The sequence below is a fragment of the Ceratotherium simum genome, chromosome 5, assembly GCF_057802395.1.
Source record: "Ceratotherium simum simum isolate JZ-2026a chromosome 5, ASM5780239v1, whole genome shotgun sequence".
Classification (NCBI taxonomy): domain Eukaryota; kingdom Metazoa; phylum Chordata; class Mammalia; order Perissodactyla; family Rhinocerotidae; genus Ceratotherium; species Ceratotherium simum.
Genome location: NC_141904.1, coordinates 21,848,250 through 21,873,096, shown reverse-complemented (window position 1 = coordinate 21,873,096; position 24,847 = coordinate 21,848,250). Strand labels below are relative to the sequence as shown.

At 34.9% G+C, this 24,847-nt stretch overlaps 1 protein-coding gene across 4 annotated transcripts in view; it reads right to left on the bottom strand.

The window, feature by feature from the left end:
- Positions 1 to 243: 243 nt before the first annotated feature.
- Positions 244 to 24,847, bottom strand: part of CAPN7 (calpain 7) — a 39,704-nt gene continuing 15,100 nt past the window's right edge. For 3 of the 4 annotated variants that reach the window (XM_004419385.3, XM_087430577.1, XM_087430576.1), the window contains 15 exons: positions 22,023 to 22,149; positions 20,877 to 20,962; positions 19,489 to 19,582; positions 17,477 to 17,623; positions 16,143 to 16,249; positions 15,258 to 15,378; positions 11,165 to 11,309; positions 10,916 to 11,015; positions 10,496 to 10,631; positions 9,557 to 9,632; positions 5,655 to 5,800; positions 4,494 to 4,556; positions 3,772 to 3,902; positions 1,535 to 1,627; positions 244 to 1,445 (listed from right to left, as the gene is read on the bottom strand). In XM_004419385.3, coding sequence (XP_004419442.1) covers positions 1,301 to 1,445; positions 1,535 to 1,627; positions 3,772 to 3,902; positions 4,494 to 4,556; positions 5,655 to 5,800; positions 9,557 to 9,632; positions 10,496 to 10,631; positions 10,916 to 11,015; positions 11,165 to 11,309; positions 15,258 to 15,378; positions 16,143 to 16,249; positions 17,477 to 17,623; positions 19,489 to 19,582; positions 20,877 to 20,962; positions 22,023 to 22,149 — 1,717 coding nt within the window. In that variant the 3' untranslated portion in view covers positions 244 to 1,300. The remainder of the gene's footprint in view (positions 1,446 to 1,534; positions 1,628 to 3,771; positions 3,903 to 4,493; positions 4,557 to 5,654; positions 5,801 to 9,556; positions 9,633 to 10,495; positions 10,632 to 10,915; positions 11,016 to 11,164; positions 11,310 to 15,257; positions 15,379 to 16,142; positions 16,250 to 17,476; positions 17,624 to 19,488; positions 19,583 to 20,876; positions 20,963 to 22,022; positions 22,150 to 24,847) is intronic. The other variant, XM_087430578.1, reaches the window with a different exon arrangement.

Here is a 24,847-nt window from a genome sequence, read left to right as displayed (position 1 = left end):
TTTAGATTTTTTTCTATAAAGGGCCATAGAAATTAACCCACATAAAATTAATATACTAAAACTGAAAGCACTAAATATCTACAAAAGTGAAATCTCATTAGCATAACAATCTACCACTATTCTGAATGTAAAAGAACAGATTTTGTTGTTGAAGTATGAATTTTCATGCAAATAATGAGCTCTCCTTTCTTTTAGATGGAACATACTAGATGAAGTCCTTTAATAACCAACTTCTCTAAAGTATGCAGTTTCCATAAGTATAAACATTTTATTTCAAGTAATTAAAGGTAGCAGAAATACAAAATAAGTTTTGATAATTATAAAGTAGAGACAAGGAAAAATTCCACCTTATTTTCAGATCCTTAAAATCTTGAGCATCATCCTGCTCCGATGGATTTTTATGTAAACAAATGGGAATTTACACATGACAGTAGTATCTTGGCAGTTCTTCTGAATGCAACCCCAATTGCCATATATTAAATTCTCAATTGTATTTTCTTCAGTGTTGTCACCATCAGAGCACTGAACTATAGAGCAATTTAAAAAAGACTATATACACTAAATTGTAATGTCTTCAATGTCTCAGATTACTACTTTCATCAACCCGATAAAAAATAACAATTGCAATAGTGAATATACCTCAGTTCTCTTTACATGAGTCAATGGGAAACAGGTATCTAACTTCAACAACCTTCACATTCTTAAGCATGAGCATCTTCATGCTAAGTTAATTAGTATTTCTTAAAGCTTTATTCTTTTATCACATCTGGGCAACAATAAACATTTAAAGTCATAATGCAAAATTAAAATCTGCTATGGTGACATGATTTGGTGATCAGCTGCCCAAGATATAGAGTCACAACACAACCAGGTTTAACTCACATGCTCTGCCAAAAGGACGAACAATCTAACTACTTCAGAGTATTACACCAGCCAACCGTTCCACTCAATGAGCCTACGTCCCTCAGCCCGTCTCAGTTCCCTCTTAGCAAAGGCATCTCACAGTGCTGAGTCTAATCTTGAATTATCTGCATTTTTTATACAATGTGGCCCCTAAATGCAAGCCAACTTCATATATACACAAAACCATGTAAATGGTACTTCTAAGTGATTTAGGGTAATTCGGACAATATACAATTCTCACTAAACACCATGACTTGAGCACCAGATTCCACTGTAATATTTTTAGAGATTTAATTCTGTTCTGATTGTTGTGTTTAGTGTCCTGAAGATTTGTGTCTTCATTTGAAGATTTGATATTTGGTAAATATAAAATCCAGTAATTGCTGAGATTTCTCCATCACTGAAGCTGTGTTGTCTTGATGGGGATAATACTATTAAAGTCTAAGAAAAAAGGTCCTTCTTGTTTAGGCAAAAAAGTACTGGGAATGATATTGTAGATCCCAGCAGGTATATTTTCTAATTCCAGGTAGCAAAACCCACACCTATATTCAGAGAAAATGAGAAAAAGATTTAGAGATGATGCCACAAAAAGTAAAGTATAAATTAGAGAGAATCAAAATGCCAACATTACCTATAGTCACCACTAGATTTTCTCTGAAAGCCGTGGGGACCAGGATCTCCCACCACAGAAACTGTGACAACCTCAAATCCAACACTATATTGCCTAGCAATAAAAAGGAACAGAATTAGTGCTGTTATTAAGTAGTCTCAAATACATAGCTAAAAATAACTAGACCTAAAGTGCAAATGTACTATTAAGTATATGCTTTCTAAAGCTTTAGTAGGAGGAAACAGCACTCTGAAATAAATGCATACTAGTTTAATTATACAAAACACCATTTATATTTTTAAACTGAAGCCATAAAGATTAATATTATATTAAACTTACTTTAGAAGAAACTGTATTTTTATCACAGGCTCCCATAGAATAACGTTAAACATAAATGATAGGGGCCGGGCCGGTGGCATAGCGGTTAAGTGCGCACGTTCCACTGCAGCGGCCCGGGGTTCAGATCCCGGGCGCGCACTGACGCACCACTTGTCAAGCCACGCGGTGGTGGCGTCCCATATAAAGTGGAGGAAGATGGGCATGGATGTTAGCCCAGGGCCAGTCTTCCTCAGCAGAAAGAGGAAGATTGGTGACAGATGTTAGCTCAGGGCTAATCTTCCTCAAAAAAATAAATAAATGATAAAATATTGCCATTGTATTAGGCAGAAAAAGTAGGAGAGAAAGCCCTGAAATAAAATCTAAATTTTATAGAAGTAATTAGCATTTGGTAGATATGGCATTCCAAATCAGTAGGGAAAGGATTATTTATTTAGATGATGATGTGACAAATTTAGAAAAAACTGTTAAATTGTATTTCACACCAAATATAAAAATACATTCCAGATGGATGAAAAATATAGAATGTAAAAAATAAAATCATAAAAGAACTCAAAGAAAATATGGTGAAAATTTGATATTGGGGTGAGTTCCTGCCCACAGCAAAACAAACCAGAAAAGACCGATTTGATTACTTTAAAATGAGAAGCTTTTTCTATGTGAAAAAAAATTTAATGATGATCTGGGAAAAATTCTTGCAAATATGTGAGCAAGTTAATATCCTTACATCCATACCCTCATTCATGCTTACAATTAAGAAAAACATGACAATTCCAACAGGAAAATGGGCAGAAGACATGAATAGGCAATTAAGGAAAAAAAATATAAATTGTCAAACATTTTTACATGTTCAATCTAGAAATTAAATACAAAAGAGCAATTAGATACCTTATTTCACCTAGCAAACGGTTAAAAGTTTTAAAAATGATTTTGTGGAAAAAGAGCTTACTCATATCAAAAGGACTGTTAGTGTTTTTTGAATTAGTCTGTAAGGCAGGCAAAATTAAGCCTAGTTTTATTTAAAAGTTTAGTACTATTTTTTTATTATCTGTATTTTTTAAACTTTTAAATTGTGAAATATAATACAATGTACATAAAACAAATGTATAGCTTAACAAATAATTTGTAAAGCAAACACACACCTGGGTTACTACCACCAAGATCAACAAAACTCTCTCAGCAGCAGAGAAGTCCCCTGTAGACTCCTTTCTCATCCCAACGCCTGGCCCACAGAGCTAACTTATGGTAACCACTTTCTCGTGTTGTATATAGTCTGACTACCTAAGTAAGCATCCTCAAATGACAGTTTCCCTTTGCCTGTTCTTGACGTCATATAAGTGGAATCACACAGTATATATATTCTGTTGAGTGTGGCTTCTGTTGCTCTGCATTGTTTTGAAGACTTATCCATCATGTTGCGGGTAGCTGTCCTTTATTTTCATTGTTATGTAGAACTCTTTCATATGACTATTTTATAATCTTAAACGCCACTGATGAACTTTTGGGTTGTTTCAAATTTTTGGCTCTTAGGTTTATTGGCCATTTGGAGTGTCTCTCTTATGACATGCCTGTTCAAATTTTTATTTTTTAAAAACTCCAGGCTTGTTTCTTTTTATGAGCTCTTTGTGTCTTGTTTAAGAAATCTTTCCTTATCCTGAGGTTATTAAGATATCTCCTCTATTAACAATCCACCCAGAATTGATTCTCAGATTTGATGTGCGAGGGCTCTAATTAGCTTTTTGGTACACGGATACTCCACTATTCCAGCACCATTGATTGAACAGACTCCCCTTTCCCCACTCCTCTGCAATGCCATCTTTATCATATATCAAGTGTCCATATATGCATAGGTCTGTTTCAAAACCCTATTCTGTTCCACATTTTTAATATAACATTATTAATTTAAGAAAGTTGTCACAAACCTTGGTCCTCTTAGCTCAATCAATAATGGCCCAGTCTTTTCTATATGAAATTGGTAGATGGGGTTATTTTTGTGAGTCTCTTGGAAATTTCCACATCCTCCAGCACTCTGACCACTCCATTTTCCATTAATCTAATAAAACAAAGTTTTTTTATTTACAAAACTTCCCATTCTCCAATTCTACTTTAAAGACCAAACTCCTTCGCAACTTAAAAAAAAAAAAGCAACTCTCCACTCTGGTTCCACCCTCTCTCTCCAGTCTTTATTCACCACCGACAGTAAATGCAACTCTCCAATTCAGCCAGGTTGCTCTGCTACACACTAAACCGTATCTCCATCTCTCAGCCTTCGATCAAGTTCTTCTCTCTGCCAAGAATTCTCCCTAAAATCTTCCTCTACTCATTGAGCCCACCCTGCAAAGCCAATCTCCAATTCTACTGGAAAGGTTCATCTACATGGCGTTCCCTAATGACCACGGTTTGCACTAATCTTTCTCTGAACTTATTTCTTCCCATAGAATCACTTACTGTTGCTCATTGAAGATCTTGTATTCCAACCCAGACTGGAGGCTACTTACATTTCCCTTGTATTCCTGTCCAGTCCCAGAATGTTTTTATTTTGTAAGAAATTGTTAAATGTAAAGAATAAAATGAGAAAAGGAGAAAAAGCAAGGGAATTCTAAGATTTCTCTGAGATTATGACCCAGAGAAAGAATTTTCTTACCTGTTTTGATATGGTGTACGGTGAAGGAATCTTTGAAAAAGTAAAGCTGCATGCTGAATATACCTAGATCCCAAAAAAAATTTATTGTACTGATAAAGTTTATAATTATAAAAACACCAAGGTGATAAAAGAATATATTGAAAGACTGAAAAAATTAGCTGGCATATATAAAAGTCATTATTCTGTAGGCAGCCTGGTTTCAAGTCAGGTTTAATGAACTGGGAATTGAGAAGCTAGGTGTCTTGTCTTGGTTTTCTCTGCCACTCACTGTGTGCAACTCAGGACAAATCACAATCTCTCTAGGCCTCAGCTTCTGCACCTGAAGAATGAAGGGGTGGCAGCAGCTCCCCAACGGCCCCTCCATCACTAACAACCTATTCAGACTGAGCTTTACCAACCTACGGCAAACAAATCTATGCAGAACTAAATCACAATGACCTTCCCAGCTACACGAGAGCAATGTGTTTACAGGTGATCATTCCCCTTCACTAAGTTCAAAGTCTTTCTTTTTTTTTTTTTTTTTTTTGTGAGGAAGATCAGCCCTGAGCTAACATCCATGCCAATCCTCCTCTTTTTGCTGAGGAAGACCGGCTCTGAGCTAACATCTACTGTCAATCCTCCTCCTTTTTTTTCCCCAAAGCCCCAGTAGATAGTTGTATGTCACAGCTGCACATCCTTCTAGTTGCTGTATGTGGGACGTGGCCTCAGCATGGCCAGAGAAGCGCTGTGTCGGTGCGCGCCCAGGGTTACCAACCCGGGCCGCCAGTAGCGGAGTGCATGCACCCAACCACTAAGCCACGGGGCCGGCGCCCAAAGTCTTCTTTCTTAAGTCAATAAAAATATTATGTAGGCTAAAGGAGCTTTTATTGCTTGCTCTGAAATTGAACTTTTCAGTTGAACATACCATCTTACCTCAGGACTAAACTATTACTCTGAAAACTAAAATGTTCGTTCAAAATAAAAACATTACTTTTCAAAAGCATTATTTTCTGCAGGAAGCATCATAATTTAATACTGAAATGATATACAGATAAACATACAGAAAAATATAGAGATCAATTTTCACAAATAAATTTTTCTGTAGATAATCCCACTTACCAAGCAGAGCATATTATGTTGTTTATGTTATCTTGTTTTGTCACTGTATGTTGGTTTACTTACCCGAACTGTGTAATGGATCGTGTTCTGTTTTTCATACTGAGAAACCACTAATGTAAAGGTATGGGTCCCAGGTGTGGTCAGCTTTATCTTGGTCAAATAATGAGGGCTGTTAATTCGAATCCCATCAATGTATGGAGGCGGATCAGCTGCAAAGAAGCAGGTTTACAGAAAAGGAGATTTTAGTTTTTAAATTTAAGTTTTATGGTTGACAGTAGGAAAAATAACTAAATGGATGGATATCCTCTTAACTGATTCTATAAAATATAATGGTAGTAAAGAATTACAATTTCAATTTAAAACTTTAAAATTAAGTAGTTTCTAATAAGCAAAAGCAATCTTTTGGAAGACATTCAATGAGGTATAAGATAATCCCTGCTATCTGCCCTATGTTGCATTTTTTTCTCCAGTAGAGGATTTTAAAGTCAAGATTACCTTCTTTCTTTTTATCTTTTCAAAGATAAAAAGAAGTATAGAAAAATATATCTATATTCCCCACCACTGAGAATTAAATTAACATTTTTTTTGGTCCTACTAGCTTCTTTATAAAACCAAGTCCCTTTAGACCACCACCCTTAGTCTTACTCTGTTCCACTCTGATGGATTTGATGGGCATCTTTTCAGACTTTAACACACACACATCCCTAAAAATGACTTAATAAATAATTTTTCTGTGAGTATATATCCAAAAAAAGAATAGTATGTCTTGTTTTATATCTTCCATTTTTCACTCAATATGTTTTTAAGATCCATGTTGTTCTGTATAGATATGGTTTATTCCTTTTAAAACTGCTGGTATTCCATCGCATGAATATGACACATTTTATCTATACCCCCATCTAGTTATTTGGACAATCTGGACATTCAGATTACTTCTAATATTTTGCTGTTATGAACAATGCTGCCTGATATATTCTTTGACAGTCTCATCAATCAAGGCTGATACAATAAAAGCATGTCATGCATGTCAATACTACATGTCATTTAAGATCAATGCTGTTATCACTTGGCTTATTTAGGAACTCTGAATATTTAGCATGTAATCTATTAGAAAAACTAAACGTATTAGTATCTCAAACAGGTAATAAGTCTCTAATGTTTAGAGGTGGTGTGATCTAGTGTGAAGAGAAAAAGAACGGGCCTATCTGTGATCTTGGACAAGGTTTTTAACCTTTCTGTGTCTCAGTTTACTCTTCTGTCAGATGGGGAACAATAAGGCCTGTCCTATTTACCTCAGAGCGTTGTGATGAAAATAAAACTATAAACCAGAAAGTACTCTGAAAAGGCAAAAATCACTATATGTAAAAGAGGGAGTATTGTTTAAAAAAAAATCCAAGTAAAAAGAGTAATAAATATATTAGAAATTCAAAAGATACATCTTAGTGCTAGGAATATACTCACAACATTTGTGCTTTTTCAGTTGTATAATGACCAACGTAACAAAGGGAAGATCTGACTAGTTTAACTTGACATTTAACCTTGGACCTACTATGTGCCATGTCTATTCAGAATATCTAGGGATATCGACTGATGAGAATCAGTGCCTGCCTCAACACAAGTGTAATGGGGAAGAATGCCACGTTTTCCTCTAATTAAATAAAACAAGCACTTTTTTTTTTTGTGAGGAAGATCAGCCCTATGCTAACGCCTGCCAATCCTCCTTTTTTTTTTTTTTTTTTGCTGAGGAAGACTGGCCCTGGGCTAACATCTGTGCCCATCTTCCTCCACTTTATACGGGATGCTGCCACAGCATGGCTTGCCAAGTGACGTGTTGGTGCGCGCCTGGGATCCGAATCGGCGAACCCCAGGCTGCCGCGCAGAGTGTGCGCACTTAACCACTTGCGCCACCAGGCCAGCCCCAACAAAACCACTTTTGATGCCATCTCCCCCATCACTGCCCATTTCTTTGCACAGCCTTCTTGAAAGAAGTGTCAATAATTGCTTCCTTACCTCAGTCTCTTCTCAAACCACTCCTGTTGGTCTTCTAGCCTACCTATCCACCAACTCTGTTCTTGTTAAGGCCAACAATGACCGCCAGGGTGCTAGGTCCAAGTGTCTCTTCTCCATCTTACTGACCTCTAAAATAGCAATAGATGCAGTTGTCCACTCTTTCTCTCATGAAATATTTTCTTCCCTAGGGTCATGTGAAACCTCACTCTATTTCACCAGGTACTCTGTTCAAACTCTTTTGTGATAACTTTTCCTCTGCTCAACCTTAAGATGTCAGAGTCCAAGAGGGAGGTCCTGGGTGTTCATCTCTGTACCTACAACACTATACAACTGACATATACAGTCCTATTTTCAAATGCCATCTATATGCCCTGACGCCTCAATCTGTACCTAAAGTCCTAACCTTATCCCAGAGCTCTACTCAAAAATCCAACTGCCTACTCAGCATCTTCACTTGGATGATAGATATCTAACAGGTATTATCTTCACTAGATATTTACCTTCACTAGGTATCTCAAATTTAACAAAACCAAAAATTAACTTTTGATTTTACTCTGCAACAAATCTGCTCCCTCCCTTGCCCTCACCAGCTCTTACCCATCTCAGTAAATGTTACAGCCTCCTATTTCTTAAGCCAAAAAATTAGGAATCATCCTTTATTCCTCTTTGCTCCCTAAATCAACTCAACAAGTCCTGACAATCATACTGAAACCCAAATCTGTCCACTCCTCCTCATCTCCACTCCTACCACCCTAAGTTCAAACCACCATCATTTGTCACATAAATAAATAAAAATCACCAATTGGTTTCTTTGCTTCCATTTTTTTGCCCCCTCCAATATATTTTACAAAAAATGTTCTCTAAAAAAAAAAAAAGATTAAGACCCTCCAAAGATTTCCCATCACACTTAGAACAAAATCCAAACCCTTTCCTGTGGCTTACAGTGATCTATATGTGATCTGAGCCTGCACACCTTTCTGACCTCTTCTGATACATACCTTCCCAGGCCTACTGGCCTTTTTCTGTTCCTAAAAAACACCAATATTTTTCTCATTTTGGAGTCCTTGTACTTGCTGTTCCCTCTGCCTGTAATGCTTTTCCCTTTCTTTGCATGACTAATTCCTTTTTGTCATTCATCCCTTCTCAAAGAGGCCTTCCATGGCCACCCAACCAGAGCAACTAACCAGTCACTAACATGTGACCCTATTTATTTTTTTAGACATGTATCACTATTTTTTTTTGCTTACCATGTGTCTCCCCAACCAAGTGATAAAATTTTTTTTTGAATTTGAAAGCAAAGCGGTTTCAACACAATACGTTAAATGCCTCGAGAGCCCTGCAGAGGGAAAGATTCACCTTGCCTGGGAGAAAGGTTTTCACAGACGAAATAACATATAAGCTGGATCTTCACCATGTTCATTACGCAGAATAGGGTGAAAAGAATTAAGTGGGTAGAGAGCAGGGAGGAGAGAGATTCTTGGCAGAAGAAACTGTGAAAAGAGGGGCAAGAGAGGCCTGGTGTGTCCAGGAGTAGCCAGTATCTCAGAGGGTACTGTGAAAAGCTGGGACGTGAGATAAAGGGGGACAGGAAGGTTAAGGCCAGAATTTCAATAGCCTTATACATCATGCCGAAGAGCCTGGATTTCATCCAAGAGTCCATGGAAAACCAGAGAAATTTTGATCAGAGAAAAAGATATGACAAATTTTAAAAATAAAACTCTCAAAGCAATGTGCAAGAATACAGAAATCCCAATTTCCTAAGGTTTCTAAATTAAAAACAAATCAAAACAAAACACACAAGTAGCATAAATACCAACCCATCTGTTTGAGTGGTTTCTATTAGTCTATTAGCATAATTATTTTTGCATATTATCTACATAAAATTTGTCAGTTTTCAACTTAATCATGTAAATAAAATTTTAATGTTTGTTTAAATGTTTGTTTACTCAACATACCTGGGTAATAAACTTTTTTCCCATCAGTCTTGTATACAACCATTGTGATAAATTCTCGATTATTTGCAAAATCATCCTAAAAGCACAAAGAATCCAATGAAGTTAGAAAAATGGGCTCAAAGTGCTAAGTGGAAAAAAAAAATAATTCTAATTTTAAGAACATCAGTGCTATAAAAAACTTTTCTGTGAATTAAACTGTATTTTCAATAAATGACCACACTGTATGAAGTAATATATTAAATAAGATTCTGAGGCTATTAAGATTATATTTACCCTTTATAGAATCAGGCCTAATGACTCAACATTTCCAAATCCCCTTCAGCGTATTTTTTGTTGTTGTTGTTGTTTGTGAGGAAGATCAGCCCTGAGCTAACATCCATGCCAATCCTCCTCTTTTTGCTGAGGAAGACCGGCTCTGAGCTAACATCTATTGCCAATCCTCCTCCTTTATCTCCCTAAAGTCCCAGTAGATAGTTGTATGTCATAGTTGCACATCCTTCTAGTTGCTCTATGTGGGACGCCGCCTCAGCATGGCTGGACAAGTGGTGCGCAGATGTGTGCTCGAGATCCGAACCCGGACCGCCAACAGTGGAGCACGCGCACTTAACCACTAAGCCATGGGGCAGGCCCCCCTTCAGCGTATTTTAATGTTAATATTCTTAAGATCTAAAGCATACATAATCAACCCCAAAAACCCTCACTAAAAAGCATAAACTCCCTCATGTTTTTCTTCACAGATGATTTCTGAACAAGTTTTAAGTGTCTGATTACAAATTATAAATTTCCTTAGAGGAAAATATTGATTTATCTAAGAAAACACTATTTTCAAACCACCTATATAAATGAAACAGGCTGGTGATCAAATTACATATCTTGTCACAAGGCCAAATTATATTTAAAACAATTTCTGTATGGGGTGTCATAAGAAGGGATCAGTACCTTGTCTGTGATGTGTCTACTAAGCAAAACCCAAACTGCAGCACCCCCTTGTGGACACTGCACCTCCAATTTGTACTGAGGGTTGTTGGCCAGGCTATAAGCATCTTTCACAGGTCCGTGCTTAGCATCCCAAGTACTAAAAGATAAAGTCAACAAAAAAGGCAGTAATTAAATTTATCATAGAGCTAAAATATAACACTGTTTAAAAAGATGTATTTCAAATACAATTAAGTTATCAGGTTTTTATGTTTTTAAAATTTTTGGCATAACCAAGAATATAAAGAAAATAACTATTACATGACAGTCATCTGCAGACCTGACACAAAGAGAGAATACTAGTCTTCCTAAATTAATCATCACATTTTAAATGAAAAAAGTGGAGACTACTATGAAGCATATTCTGAAATGTGCAAAAGTTACCTGTGAATACATGTTGATTCTTTAAAAAGACCTGGATTCCAACTCAAATAAATCACATCATAATACTGGCAGAGATCATCCCATGAAATCCAAAATATTCCTGAAAATTAGATGTCTTTGTTAATTGAAAAGACATCTTAATAATAAATGTTAATAATAAATGATTTAAGTCAGTTAAGTACATTTCACATTGTTAAAGCATGGTTACTTAAAGATCAAATGGTATTAAAATTAAAAAGATATATTTACCATTGTCTATTTTCTGAGCTGTTCGAGGATCAAAGTTTAAATATTTTTGCAACTCTGGGGTCCAGTTTTTTACATCATTTTCACTGTATCTTCCTTTCCAACGTAAATGACTCCAAGGATTTTTCAATTGGATAAATCGCAGTCCCTATTATAAAAAACAGGAGATAAAGTTGCAAAACAGAAAAAGTTGCAAAACAGAAAAAGTTGCAAAATAATATCCATATTTTTATTAGTTATATCATGCATTGTCTAAGAGAGGATGCATTCTGAATACTTACCAATACTTTTCCTTCCAAATCAACTTGAAATTAATATTTTTAATCAATACTTTCACCAGGTCACACACCTATCAAAAACTGTAAATGGCTACCAAGTCCCTAGAACTATGCTGTCCAAAAGTAGTCCCTAACCATATGTGGTAATTCAAATTTAAAAAATTTTAAAATCAGTTCCTTCGTCACATTAGCCACATTTCAAGTGTTCAAGGGACCACGTGTAGCTAGTAGCTAATACACTGCACAACCCAGATACAGAACACTTCCATCATCACAGGAAGTTCGGGGGACAGCGCTACATTAGAGCATCAAGAATTTCCCATCCTTTCAAACTCTACTCTACTGTGGCCCCACTTTATTTTCCAGTACTCATACCCCATGTATGTTTGGCTCTAATCTAGTCTTTCCTCTCACAATCACCATAAATAATCTGCATTCAATTTCACCTCCAAAGGCATTTGCTCATGCTGTCCCCCTTTCCTGGAAGACCCTCTCTGATCCCTTTTAACTACCCTTTCTTTCAGATCCTCTTTAGCTTCTTCCTCCACTGTCTCTGTGAAGACTGAAGCAGTGAAAAAAAGAGAAAAGAATATGGACTTTGGAGTCAGAATGAAATGGGACCAAATTCCACCTCTACTATTCATCAGCTTTATAGGCCTTGGGCGGGTCATGTACCCTCTGAGCATTTGTTTACTCATGTGTAAAATGAGGATTATCCCGTCTCCCTAGAAGACTGCTGTAAAGATTAAATGAAGTAACATATGCCAAGTATCTAGCACTTAGTAATTCCCTTCTCCTTTTAATCACTATCTCTCCTCTAAATTTTACAGTGCTAACAATCTGTATTACATTAGTTTAAAACAAATAATATCCTATCCTATATTTTCCTACTTGTGCAAATGTAGGAGTCTTATGTTCCCAATGAGATGGTAAACTCCTTGAAACGGCAGCACTATTACCCTTTTTCAGAAGTCTCCACTGAGTTTATGGAACAGAGTGTTAAGGTTCTGGCAAGTGCTCAATAAATACCGGGAATGTCTACAGGATAGATTACATTGATTCAGGAAAACAAAAGAGCTTCTAAATCCAAAAGAGGATTTGTCTTTTTTCAAGCAGTCAACTTAGGAAATTGTACTCTTTTCCTAATGATGTCATAAATCAAACTGTTTGGGGGACATCTTTTAAAAAACACATTCCTTTGCTATTTTAAATGTGGCAAATCATGGCCTGGGGTAGATGTGATTTCTGGACGTAGACTCATTCCTCTCACGCTTTATTCCCCAGAATCTTCAAATTTCTCTTCTCAATTCCTTCTTACCACTTGTGTCTCACCCCTGTCCCTGCCACACATCAGCCAACAGACATTTAACTCTAATTCCTTTCTTTTCATAAAATCTAGTTCTATATGAGCAGGAAATCTGCCTTATTTCAGGACTCTATCACTTCTTAAAAAAGGAATATAAAAGAGAGGAAACTGCTGCTAAGCTTTTCAGGGGTAAGTCCCAGGTGCACTGACATTCACACGAGGACACTAAAATATGGCTGTAGATTTGTTTGGACAGAGAACCGGCAATTCAGAGGCCCTGAATAGGGGAAGAAATGCTAGAGAACTAAAAAAAAGAATCTGGTTTATGATGAAACATCCCATTTCCAAAGTTATTTCCAAATAGCAGCAAAGGAAAAAGCCTTGGATAGGTTCAGAAATCCCTCGATAAGACTTGTCTGGACTTAAGAGACAGCAGCTTGAAACTGAGATGTACCTTCACAGTAGACTATGCAACATCCCCTCAAGGAGGAGACAAAGAAATGATTCAAAGGGAGGATCGCTGAAACTAACATGAAGATCTTAGAATATGCAAGCAGGTGAGAGGCAGTCAAACAAAAAGGATAACACTTTCATGCAGGTATTCATAAGAAAATATTATTAAGTGAAGAAAGTCACGAATGCTCTAAGATTGGGAATGGCTTTAGTCTAAGATTACATCTATCTGCACAAATGAGGTTTTAGAGATAAATGCCTGAATGAGATAAACATGGAAATATTTTTAAATAGAAGAACTAAGGAAATATCTCAAACTACAGACAGCAAAATTAACATAAAAATGATGAACCCAGGAAACTCTTTACATATATACCCAAAGATACTGGAGAAAACTCCTATAAATTCTAACACACATGAAGACTTTTGGTAAAGATCAACCCTGACTACCAAGAATTTATGCAAACAAAAGGAAACTGTGGTCAGCTCCAAAATGTGAGATGTCTGCTCAGGCTGGGTCATACTGTTTTTGATCAGTAACTCAAAGAATTATGATGTGAACATGAGCATTACCACAGTGAAGAACCCTGCCACCAGGCCCCCATTTACTCCATCAACACACGCTCTAAAATGCCTTAATCTTTACAGAATAACTGCCATGTGGAATTGATACTATGTGAATAATTCCACTGATTTTTAACTAAAGACGCTGTTATTTGAAATTCTTACTTTACTGGCATTCAGTAATTTCTGAATGTTTTGTTTTGAGGTCAAACCACAGGTGCCTGTTGTTCTACAAACATGTTATTTGTCTAGTTTCCTTTGAATAATCAAAACAAATAGTCTTACATTCAAAGTAAATGATATAATCTTCACAAAAATTTTCTCAAATTCAAGCTTGCTTTCATATTGACTATTTCATTATCTCAATTTAAATCTCTTGCCATTACCTCTCTATTGGTCACCTAATTAATACCTCACAGGATATTTTAACAATAAAATTATACATAGTGTTAAATAATAGCAACTGTCATTCCCAATGTTTTGACTGGTGTTTGTGAACAAATTACATTTCTAAAACAAACCCAAACTCTCAGCTTATTCAGTTTCACATAAATTTTTACATTTTTTGCTTTAGTCCATTTTTATGCCACTTTTAAAGGAAGACACAATTCTGCACAGTATGGTTGGGGTGCAACAGTGACTGGATGATTTAGAAAGCCTTGAGACTATAAATTTTTAAATATCGTGGCAGGTATCTACTCTCTTCGTAATTCATGTAACTCCATGTGCCACATAAGAAAATCAATCTAATTAATACATAATGGTCCTCTGTTATTGCTGACTGATCACCACTTCTTGCTATAGGTTTAAGCAGGGGAAACTGGAACACGCTGCTGGGTCCACTTGCCAGTGACTAGACAGCTTAGGTACTGTAACACCAAGGCAAAAGAACCCTTCCTTAATAATCCTTGTATTATCTAATCTATAGAACAGATCCATTTTTCAGTTAAAAATAACTAATCAATAACCTGAGAAGTAATGAAGTCAACTATTCCACAGCCTCTGCACAGAGAAAGGGTCTGAAAGGCCTGATAGCATACAAGGGCTGCTAAGAGGAGAAACACTTGCAAACCCACTGGCATGTTTCTTATTTACAGATGTTCTCTTATTTTCTGTCCTTTCACAAAGATTTATGCAACGTCTACTAGGCTCTAGAGCCTAACACTTTGACTGACTCCAACACCAAGATACAGCCCAAAACTTCAAGGCTGTGTATTCACCCCAGCCCTGCTACTTTCAAGGAAAAGAAAAAGAGGCATACAGCATTTCTGTTCTGACGTCAATATCTGTGCTGTCACTGTCATTACATTTCCCATCTTTTCATTTCATAATTTCCAAAGGTAGAGGTCAAACTGTTTAACGTAATAGGGTGGAATGATTTAAAAACTTTGCCTACCCTTGATTTGTCAGTATTCAAAAATCTAACATATCATTTGGGATCCTTATAATTTCTTATATCAAACTAGAAAAACGAGAAAAAAACTGAAGGCAAAACCTTGAACTCTCTGATATCCAAGACAGCATACGCATGTGTGGGAACGAGACCCCACTTCTCTCCTTCAGCTTCAGTCATCACTCCAGTTGATGCAGTGATGAGGACATCCCCTTTGTGAAACCTGGAATGACCCCAAGAGACAAAAAGTGAAAGGAAAACAGATCTGTCATCTCAGATCATACCATCTCTCCTTTAGTCTAGTGGTTTATATGAAAATTTCCACAAATTTGAAATCTTTTCTAACATGGGCCTCAACACCCCCAGAAGAACTTTCAACAAGAAGTACATTTCTATTTCACAGCATATCAGATAAATTATCACCTCCCTCCTCCTTTTAGACTACTTAATTCTCAGGTAGAAACCTATCAGTGAAGGAAAGCAAATGCTAAATTTTCAAATGATTTACAGATAAAGATAAAGATATGAAATACCAAATGCACATCCCCAAAAGTGACATCATTTTATCAAATCATTGCGTTTTCTAGTTTCACTACTGAATGTGTATTACTGTATAGACAATTTTCCAGTCCCCACATGTGGATTACCCATTGAAGGCTTAAGCTACCTTCCTCTTTATGTCCTCAGACTTCTCTTTTCCCACCTTCCCTCAAATTGGCATGTACTTAGGAAATACAAAATAATTTTTCCATATTACATATTCCAGATTCAAATGTTTTGGACCATCTACAATTTGGATTAACTGTAACCATCAGTGAGGATAACTGAGGTCTGGTGTAGCAAGTGAATAAAGTGAGGTCTATTTTAAAAACACAGTTTCCTTAATAACTGAAAATGACGGCCTCTGCAATCTCTCTTCTAAATCAGGCATGAAGTTTTAAAATAGCCTCTTTTACCACAAAAAAAAAGAGAGAAAAAAATGTTTACCTTTGATAAAGCATTCTGAAAGAATTATCCTTACTGAAAGTTTGGCTATCTGAATGCATAGCAATTCTTTCTGGTATCCACCCAGTCAGTGCATGAAGATCAATATTCTGCAACACAAACACATTTCAGGACCGTCAACAATGTTCTTAAGCTCTTAAATAAATCCCCAGGGTAGCTATTACATCTCATTGATTTAATATGATGATTTTGAGAGGGATAAATCTGAAGGTAGTAAGTTGTGTTCTACCAGTAATAAATTGCTTATTTTACTCAAATTTCTACCTGGATTTAAGCACACGCTTGTCTTTTCCTTACAAACTTTGCTACTTTTCTTGAATACAAGATGACTGTTTTACTGGTAAATATGATGAAAACTTAAAACATGTAACTGAAAAAACTGCTTTAATAATGATAATGACAGTCACTCACCATTTAATGAGTTCATAAGATACGATACTAGTCACTTTTCTAACGTTTTACGTGTATTCTCATTTTCTCTAAGCTGCACTGCGTAAATTAACAGGCACTGGGTTAGAAAGCTAAACTAAAAATATTTGAAGGATAGAGCAACTGAGCATGTAGGCTGGGAAGAAATTTTAACACCCTATTGCATTTTTTTTACTATGACCTATACTTTCTTTGCCTAGCATTATAAGAACTAGGAGAGTGAAGGAGGCCTGGTACTAGGCAGGGAAACTAACCAGGTACGAATGATGGCTCGTTTGCATACATTACTTCATTTTACCTTTAGAATTCTAAGAGGGGGTATTATCCTCATATTATAGACAACCAAAGAGTCTAAGAATCATTAAATACCTTTTCTAAGGCCAGATGCTGGTCAGGGTCATAATTTCAAGTCACACTAATGTGACTAATTTCTGGCGTTAAGCCCAGTAGTTTACCTCATAGAACTATTGGACATTGACACACATCTTGATTTTACAGGTTGCTGTGCTAAGGTTGAGAAAAACAAACAAAAACTTCTTGAACCTGAATTTATAAAGCAAAAAATACATATAAGGATGATAACATGACACGTCCCTTTGATCTGAAGAGACTTCTCTGGCAAGGCAGTACACTGTATTTAGTTGGCCCTATATTCCAACAGAACAGTGGACACATACATTTTAGGCTTTCCTGAATACCGAACCTACACAATGCACTATCCCTGTAAAAGAAAATATGTAGCCCCATAATAAAGTGACTGATCAACATTTTTCAGGGTTGATCATCTATTTTCTTTTCCTTTAAACAAAAATATCATCTATAATCCTTCAAATTTAAAAGTCATATTAGATAGCATATATCTGTCTCTGGATCATCCTGTTACTTACTGAATTGGACCCTGGGAAATCATATCCTCCCATGACTTTCATGTATGCTTTTTCTATGAGAGAAACCCATAATTCACTTTTGTTGTTAGAATAAGAACAGAGCAACTCTCCCTTGTGATCAACAGGTAACTGGTCATCAATTATCACCTGGAGAAAAAGAACATTAATTTCCTTAATTGGTACAAAATATCTTAAAATCCTTTCTATCAATTAAAAAAAAAATCTTTCATACTGATAAAAGACAAGATATGCCTATATCATTTTCATACGATAGTTTCATATTTTTAGAATTGGCTCAATTATAAAATATTATGTCTTTATTCAATTTTACAAGCTAATCTCCCTGTCAGGTTATAAACCTTGGCCAACTGGTTAAACATTATGGATCTATCATCAGAATTATTAGGGATTCTAGAAATGTACATTACATCTAAGAGAAGTACAAAAGGGCCTCACTATTAAGGTAAATAACAACATTACTACCTGTCATTTTAACCTAAACTTGCAAAAAGACTCATGCTATGTATAGTTGTAAAAGTAGAACATTAAGGCTAAAAATACATTTAAATAATAGAGCAAGTCATCACCACAAAGATACAGTTTCTAATTCATATTACAAAGTGATTTGGGAAACAAGAGGATAGGAAGAATTTTGATCTAATACTAAGAGGAGAATTATGCAACTGCATTTTGAAAGCTTCTTTAAACAAGGAGTTATTTAAAAATTATAGTACAGAAAAACCATTCTCAATAATTTTGTTTAGTTTTTAAGTAATCAGCTAGAGCAGTGGTTCTCAAAGGGTGTTCTCAGACAACAGCATCACCATTACCTGGGAACTTGTCAGAAATGCAAATTATGGCCCCATCCCAGACCTACTGAATCAGAAACTCGGGGGGGGGGGGGGGGCAGCAATCTGTGTTTTAACAAGCCCTCCAGGGGATTCTGTGCACACTAAAATTTGAGTATTATTGAGCTACAGAGCAACTTCTCAGCTCCTCAGACTGAAAGCACCAAGGGATCTTGTTTAAATGCACATTCTGATTCAGTAGGTCCAGGGTGAGACCTAAAATTCTGCAATTCTAACAAGTTCCCAGCTGATGCTGATGTTGTCCATGTACCTCTGTGAGTAGACAAGAGCTAGAGAGCCCCCACGATGCAAGGCCCTCACAACATAGTTCGGAGTTCTTAAAGAAATTAAAGTAGTGTAATTTAAAGATGAAATCCAGCCATTTGTGACAACATGGATGGACATTGAGGGTATAATGCAAAGTGAAATAAGTCAGAGGGAGAAGGCCAAATACCGTATGATTTCCTTCATTAAGTAGTAGATAATAACAACAATAAACAAACACATAGGGACAGAGATTGGATTGGTGGTTACCAGAGGGGAAGGGGGGAGGGTGGAGGGTGAAAGGGATAATTCGGTACATGTGTGTGGTGATGGGTTGTAATTAGTATTTTGGTGGTGAACATGATGTAGTCCATGCAGAAATAGAAGTACAATGATGTACACCTGAAATTTTTGCAATGTTATAAACCAATGTTACTGCAATAAAAAAAAAATAAATAAATAAAAAAATAAAACTATGCATATTATTCACAAAGGAAAACAGAATTTTAAAGGCTCTCTATATCTCAAGTTATCACTATACGTATAAACTCTTCTAACCTAGTTTGTCTGATTTCTTTTTAATCAAAAAAGTAATCACGAACTATCAGATTAAAATTTACATTAAGCATTAGCAATCACTAGCTCAATGTTCCTTTTTGGAACTTTCTATAAACTTTCCCAAAACATTTTGAAAAAGACTTTATACTTCTTATGATTTTTATTTTTAATTACTAACATGATATTATTGGTAGTAATATGTATAATATCGCAGACTCAAAATCAACTAAATTGACTTTTTAAATGTTTACACAAATAACATTTCTTTATGATTCTACTCAAGATTCAAAGGTGGGGAAGGGAGAAAAAGAAGGAGTTGGGGTGGGGAGAGACATTATTCACCTTTCTTGGGACACCATTGAGGTGAAGTTTTACCATATACTTTCCACATGGATTGTACTCTGGCTCACCATCCTTATTCTGAGGGTAAATTATGCTTTTGCAAGGAAAATAAATATTGAAATACCAACATTAATATTCAATACAAACTACGATGCAGGATATATTCTATTTAGACATACGCTATTGTCTTGACAATTTTATAAAAATAAACATTAGAATATTTTTCTATAATTGGCCTAGAAAAAGAATTTCACCCTGATCAAAGTGCTTATTTAATGTAAATAAATTAATGAAGTAGCTTATGAGATCATACAGCAGGGCATAAATGTCACAATATTCTGAAAAGAGCTCAGTTTTTAATTATAAACTCTAATAAATTTTCTATCACGTGGATATGTTTTAAACCAGTTAAAATAATCTTCTACTATTGGCCTCAAGAAGAGAAGACCATTTCAGTTAACCACAACTAAGGCGACTAACTACAACTCTGACAGCAACAAAGTCAGCACAACTCTGAGAAACTCAGGCAAAATTATCCAATAAGATTCCTGTAATAACTATCAGTATCAATTTTCTTTTACACGTTGCATATTATTTACTTATATGGTCTGTTTATTCAAGATGGCAAATAGCTTGCAACTAAGGTCTATGTCCAATTTATCTTTGTACTCTCAAGACTTAATACACAAAAACCACTCAGGAATACTTGTATGAAAAAATGATAATGCTTAATTTTTATAATGAATGATTTTAAGCTAAAAAACTTTTAAAAATTTAAAGAAAAAGTATTTCAGTAACATTTCAGTATATTCTAAAACAGTTCTAGATAACAGAAATATATTATTTTATATTGTCCAGTAGTCATATTTTATAAGAGTTAAAAAAGGTGAAATTAATTTTAATAATATATTTTACTTACCCCAACATATCTAAAATATTATGATTTCAACATGTAATCAATATAAAAATTTGAGATATTTTCCAATTTTACATTTTTTGTGCTAAGTTGTCAAAATCTGATGCATTTTACACTTATAGCCCATTTCAATTCAGACTAGCCCATTTCAAGTGTTCAATATCCACGTGTCTAGTGGCTACCACACAGTACAGCACAATTATAAATACGACATGATTTTACTTTGACCAATTTCATTTATTTCAAAGCATATTTACTCCATATATATAATTTTAACTACATGACCATATGTTCTTAGACCATTGTAGCAAATCTTTCCACATTCACAAATCATCTGCTTACCACACAAGGGCCATAATATTCTGAGTGATATGCCCTCTTCACTTTCTATGCAGATAAGGCCTAAGTTTTAAATTTCTAGTTAAGAGACAATTATATGAAAAAGACTAAGGGGACAAATATAAAATTTTACCTGGTAATCAACTTCTTATTAAATCGTCTTTCATAAGCCGCACTGATAGCCAGTGATGCCACAAAGGAACAATCTGATACTATTGTCTGTTAATAAGAATTTATTAATATATTCATTCATTCATTCATGTAATTTCAACATTACCACAATATTTAAACATTGCACCTAAGCACCTGACTTTTTATACTACTATCTTGAACAGGAAAATAATAAATAGAAATGCCACACTTGCCAACTCACACATATTTTGTTCAAACAAATCCTAGAAGAACTGAATAAAGTATTTCAATGAAGTTAACTTAGAATAATTAAATATGGATGATGTATCCTTTACGTGGATAAAAGCATACTCACTGAATCATACTGGTTTTTTTGTTTGTTGTTTTTTGTGAGGAGCATCAGCCCTGAGCTAACATCCACACCAATCCTTCTCTTTTTGCTGAGGAAGACTGGCCCTGACCTAACATCCATGCCCATCTTCCTCCACTTTATGTGGGACACCACCAGAGCATGGCCTGACAAGCAGTGCGTCAGTGAGCACCTGGGATCCGAACCTGGGCCGCCAGCAGTGGAGTGCGTGCACTTAACCTGTACACCACGGGGCCGGCCCCTGTGGTATGAATCACACTGTTTTTAATGACAAAAAATTAAAGGCATTTTTTAAAAAGTTGGTTTATTATGATGTGACCAATTAAAATGAATATGCACACCATAAGATTCTTGAATCATAGTATTTCAGGACTATTATTTTTATACTAACATGGATGACATCTGTGACTTCAAGGCAAACCTTAAAGTTTGCAATAAAGCCATATTGTTGTTCTACCACTGAAGTATTTCAAGTAAGTCCAATATCCTTCTGTCTTTTACATCTATTCCCTTATCAAAGGTGAAGTTCAGATTCTCAACTTTCTCATTTGCAAGCACATATCGATAAATAGGGTCTATATAAAAATCTGTAATTGCCCAAAACAGTTATTCATACTTATTATCTCAGTATGTCTAAATCAAAGTGTGCAGAATGAATAATTCTTCCGATTATACTCACGTATCTGAATGTCTAATAAAAATCTAAGGAAAAACTCAAACGATATTCAAATTACTTTAAAGTGCTAGCTTTCATATAAAATTATACAAAATGTTTACCTGCTTTATGCTAAAACTGGACACAGTATAAATCATGGTAGGATTGTTGGTGAGGTCTTCTGGTCGTACCCATTTGGAAAATGTAGCTTTTTGTTTAGGAGATAATGGTAGCTTGCCCCATCTATCACTGAGGTAATAATAAAAAATTAAACACTACTACTAATAATAAAATTAATCTTAAAAAATGACTCAAAACCAAAATTAAATTTCCTAAAGAATTTTTTTTTTGGTATAGTGATCATAGCTATACTTATGTCATCCTAAAATAACTCTTTGGTGAAACCTAGCTCTTTACACTTAACCATGAATCCAGTCAATCTGATCATCCTCCTCCATTGAAAGTGAAAATTGATAGCTGAAAACAGAAAAGCAACCCTTTATTTACATTTACTTTAAGAACATAATTTAAAAGTTTAATTTAGTATGGTTATATTCAAGAAATCAGGTTCAATAAAATGGAGCCATTAACAATACAAGCTGATACATTCAAAAGGACCTAGGGAAGCTACAGATCCTTATGTTGGCTCTTGACAAACTCTTCTCTGCAAGGCTAATAATGAGAGTAGCTAATGACTGAGTAATAACCATGTGCCAGGCATCATGCTAAAGTACTTTATATACATTATTCATTTAATCCTCAAAACAATTCTATTAAAGCAAATATTTTTAGAAAAGGCTTAAAGTGATGAAATCACTTGCCAAGGTCATAAAGCTAAGTAGTAGCAGAACTGGCACTTGAATCCAGGTCTCTGGTGCCCAATCTACCATTCTTATCCCCTAACCTCTACTCACTGTGTGCTAGAAACACACTGTGTAATAAATATTTCTCTAAAATTGATGTACGGCACATATAAAAAATATCCACCTTTCCTCAAACCTCTTTTAGAGCAAGGGCAACAGATCTTTGGGTTTCAAAAGATTTCCAGAATAAGTTTTATGATATGCAAACTGAAACAAATATTACATTCTTTTTTCAAAAAATGTTGATTGATATTAGAAGAAAGAGGGTTTTGTGGTTAGGTGTGATCTGCAAATTGCTGGTTAAAGCACTGGTTTTTTCACTGGAGGATCTCTCTAAACCCTTAATAAACCAAGGTTTATGTAAATCTCTTGGCGTAGAATATGGTATATAACACTTCTCACACTTTTTTGATAATCATCTCATAGAACCGCTAGTGTTCTAGGTAACATTTTGGCTTGTGTAATACCAGTAGTTGATTGTAAATAGAAAGAGAGCTGAGTGAATTCAGAATTTAAAGACAGCCATCATAAAATTCTAGGGGGAAAAATAAGACTAATTCAAATTTATAACCTAATTACTTAGTAGTATTAACCTGCCATATGAACCATAATCCAGAGTAAATCCAAGATTCCTCAGTATCTGTTCTCTCAAAAGTCACCACTAAATTACCAAATTCAATGTTTTTGTCTTAGAACTGTAAAGATATTAAAAATATTTTATAAATATAATTTTTATTCAATAATGCTTATTTTGATTTTAAAAGTAATACATGACCAAAATAGGAAAAAATGTTTAAAAATCCATCTTTCTAACCAAAGATTCATAAACTGTGAAGCCTTTTCTTGTCAGTCTGTTATCCTTGAATTTAAAAACGTTTACTGTTACTTTTTCTTCCGATTATTCTCACCGTAAAATAATCTAGAAAACAAGAAAGAAAAAATCTTGCTAGAGTAGTTAATTTAGTATTTATTCTTGATTTTTCTCTAAATTTAATTAATTATTTACTGAGTACCCACTATATGCCAGACATTGTGCTAGGCATTGGAGTGCAACTTAATAGACATGATCTTTGTCCTTATGAAGTTTATAATCCAGTGTGGAGGACAAGCATTGAGCAAGTAAACGTGATTTTGAGTAAGTAAAAGTAAAAAGTAAAATTCCAACTGCGACAAATGCTAGGTCCAAATTAAGGGAGTTTGTATGGTATTATATTTTACTGTTTCAATTATATTGTAAGCATTTTCCCATGTTATTTAATTTCTTAAAAACTTGATTGTGGCTGTATATTTTTCTTATGACATTCTGTTGTACGAGCACTAAAAATATGATTTATCTTAATTCATTACACAAAGATTGGAACTACAAGCTCACATCTCTACTTGAATATAACCATTTAAGAACATACTAAAATAAGTGATTCACATTTTCACAATTATAATAATATTGATGAATATCTTTTATATAAATCACATCTGTAAATATTTTTTAGAATTGGTTTCCTGAAGTGAAATTACCGGTTCAAGGGGTATAAACATTTTTAAAGTATCTGAAATGTATAGCCAAACTATGTAATATAATTTAGTATTTAACAAAATCATTGTAACAGTTAAACCTTATTATATAGTACTTGCTATATAACAAGCACCATTCTATTTTATTAACTCATTTAATCATCACAGTAACATTATGAGGTAGATTCCATTATTATTTTAAAATCTGAGACAGATTTAAAAGCTTGCCCAGGGTCACACAGGATATGAAATTGGTCAGTTTGGCTCTAGAATCTGTGCCCTTAACATTAATACTATAAAGCTTCTCAAATATAAAAATTTCTTAGATTCCAATCAGTAACTAGCATCACATGGTTGCCTGAACGAAGAAATTAGGTTGATAACTTATTGGCTTTCAGATGTCTAACTGTGCCCATCAAGAACAGCAAAACACTAGAAAATGAGAAAGCAGTTCTTCTGTTCTTTATAGAGCCTTTCATATATTCTGTGATATGATAAGCATTCAACTCTGATTTTTTTCTGATAATAAACATGCTCATTGCAGAAATTTTGAAAAATAAAAATATTTTAAA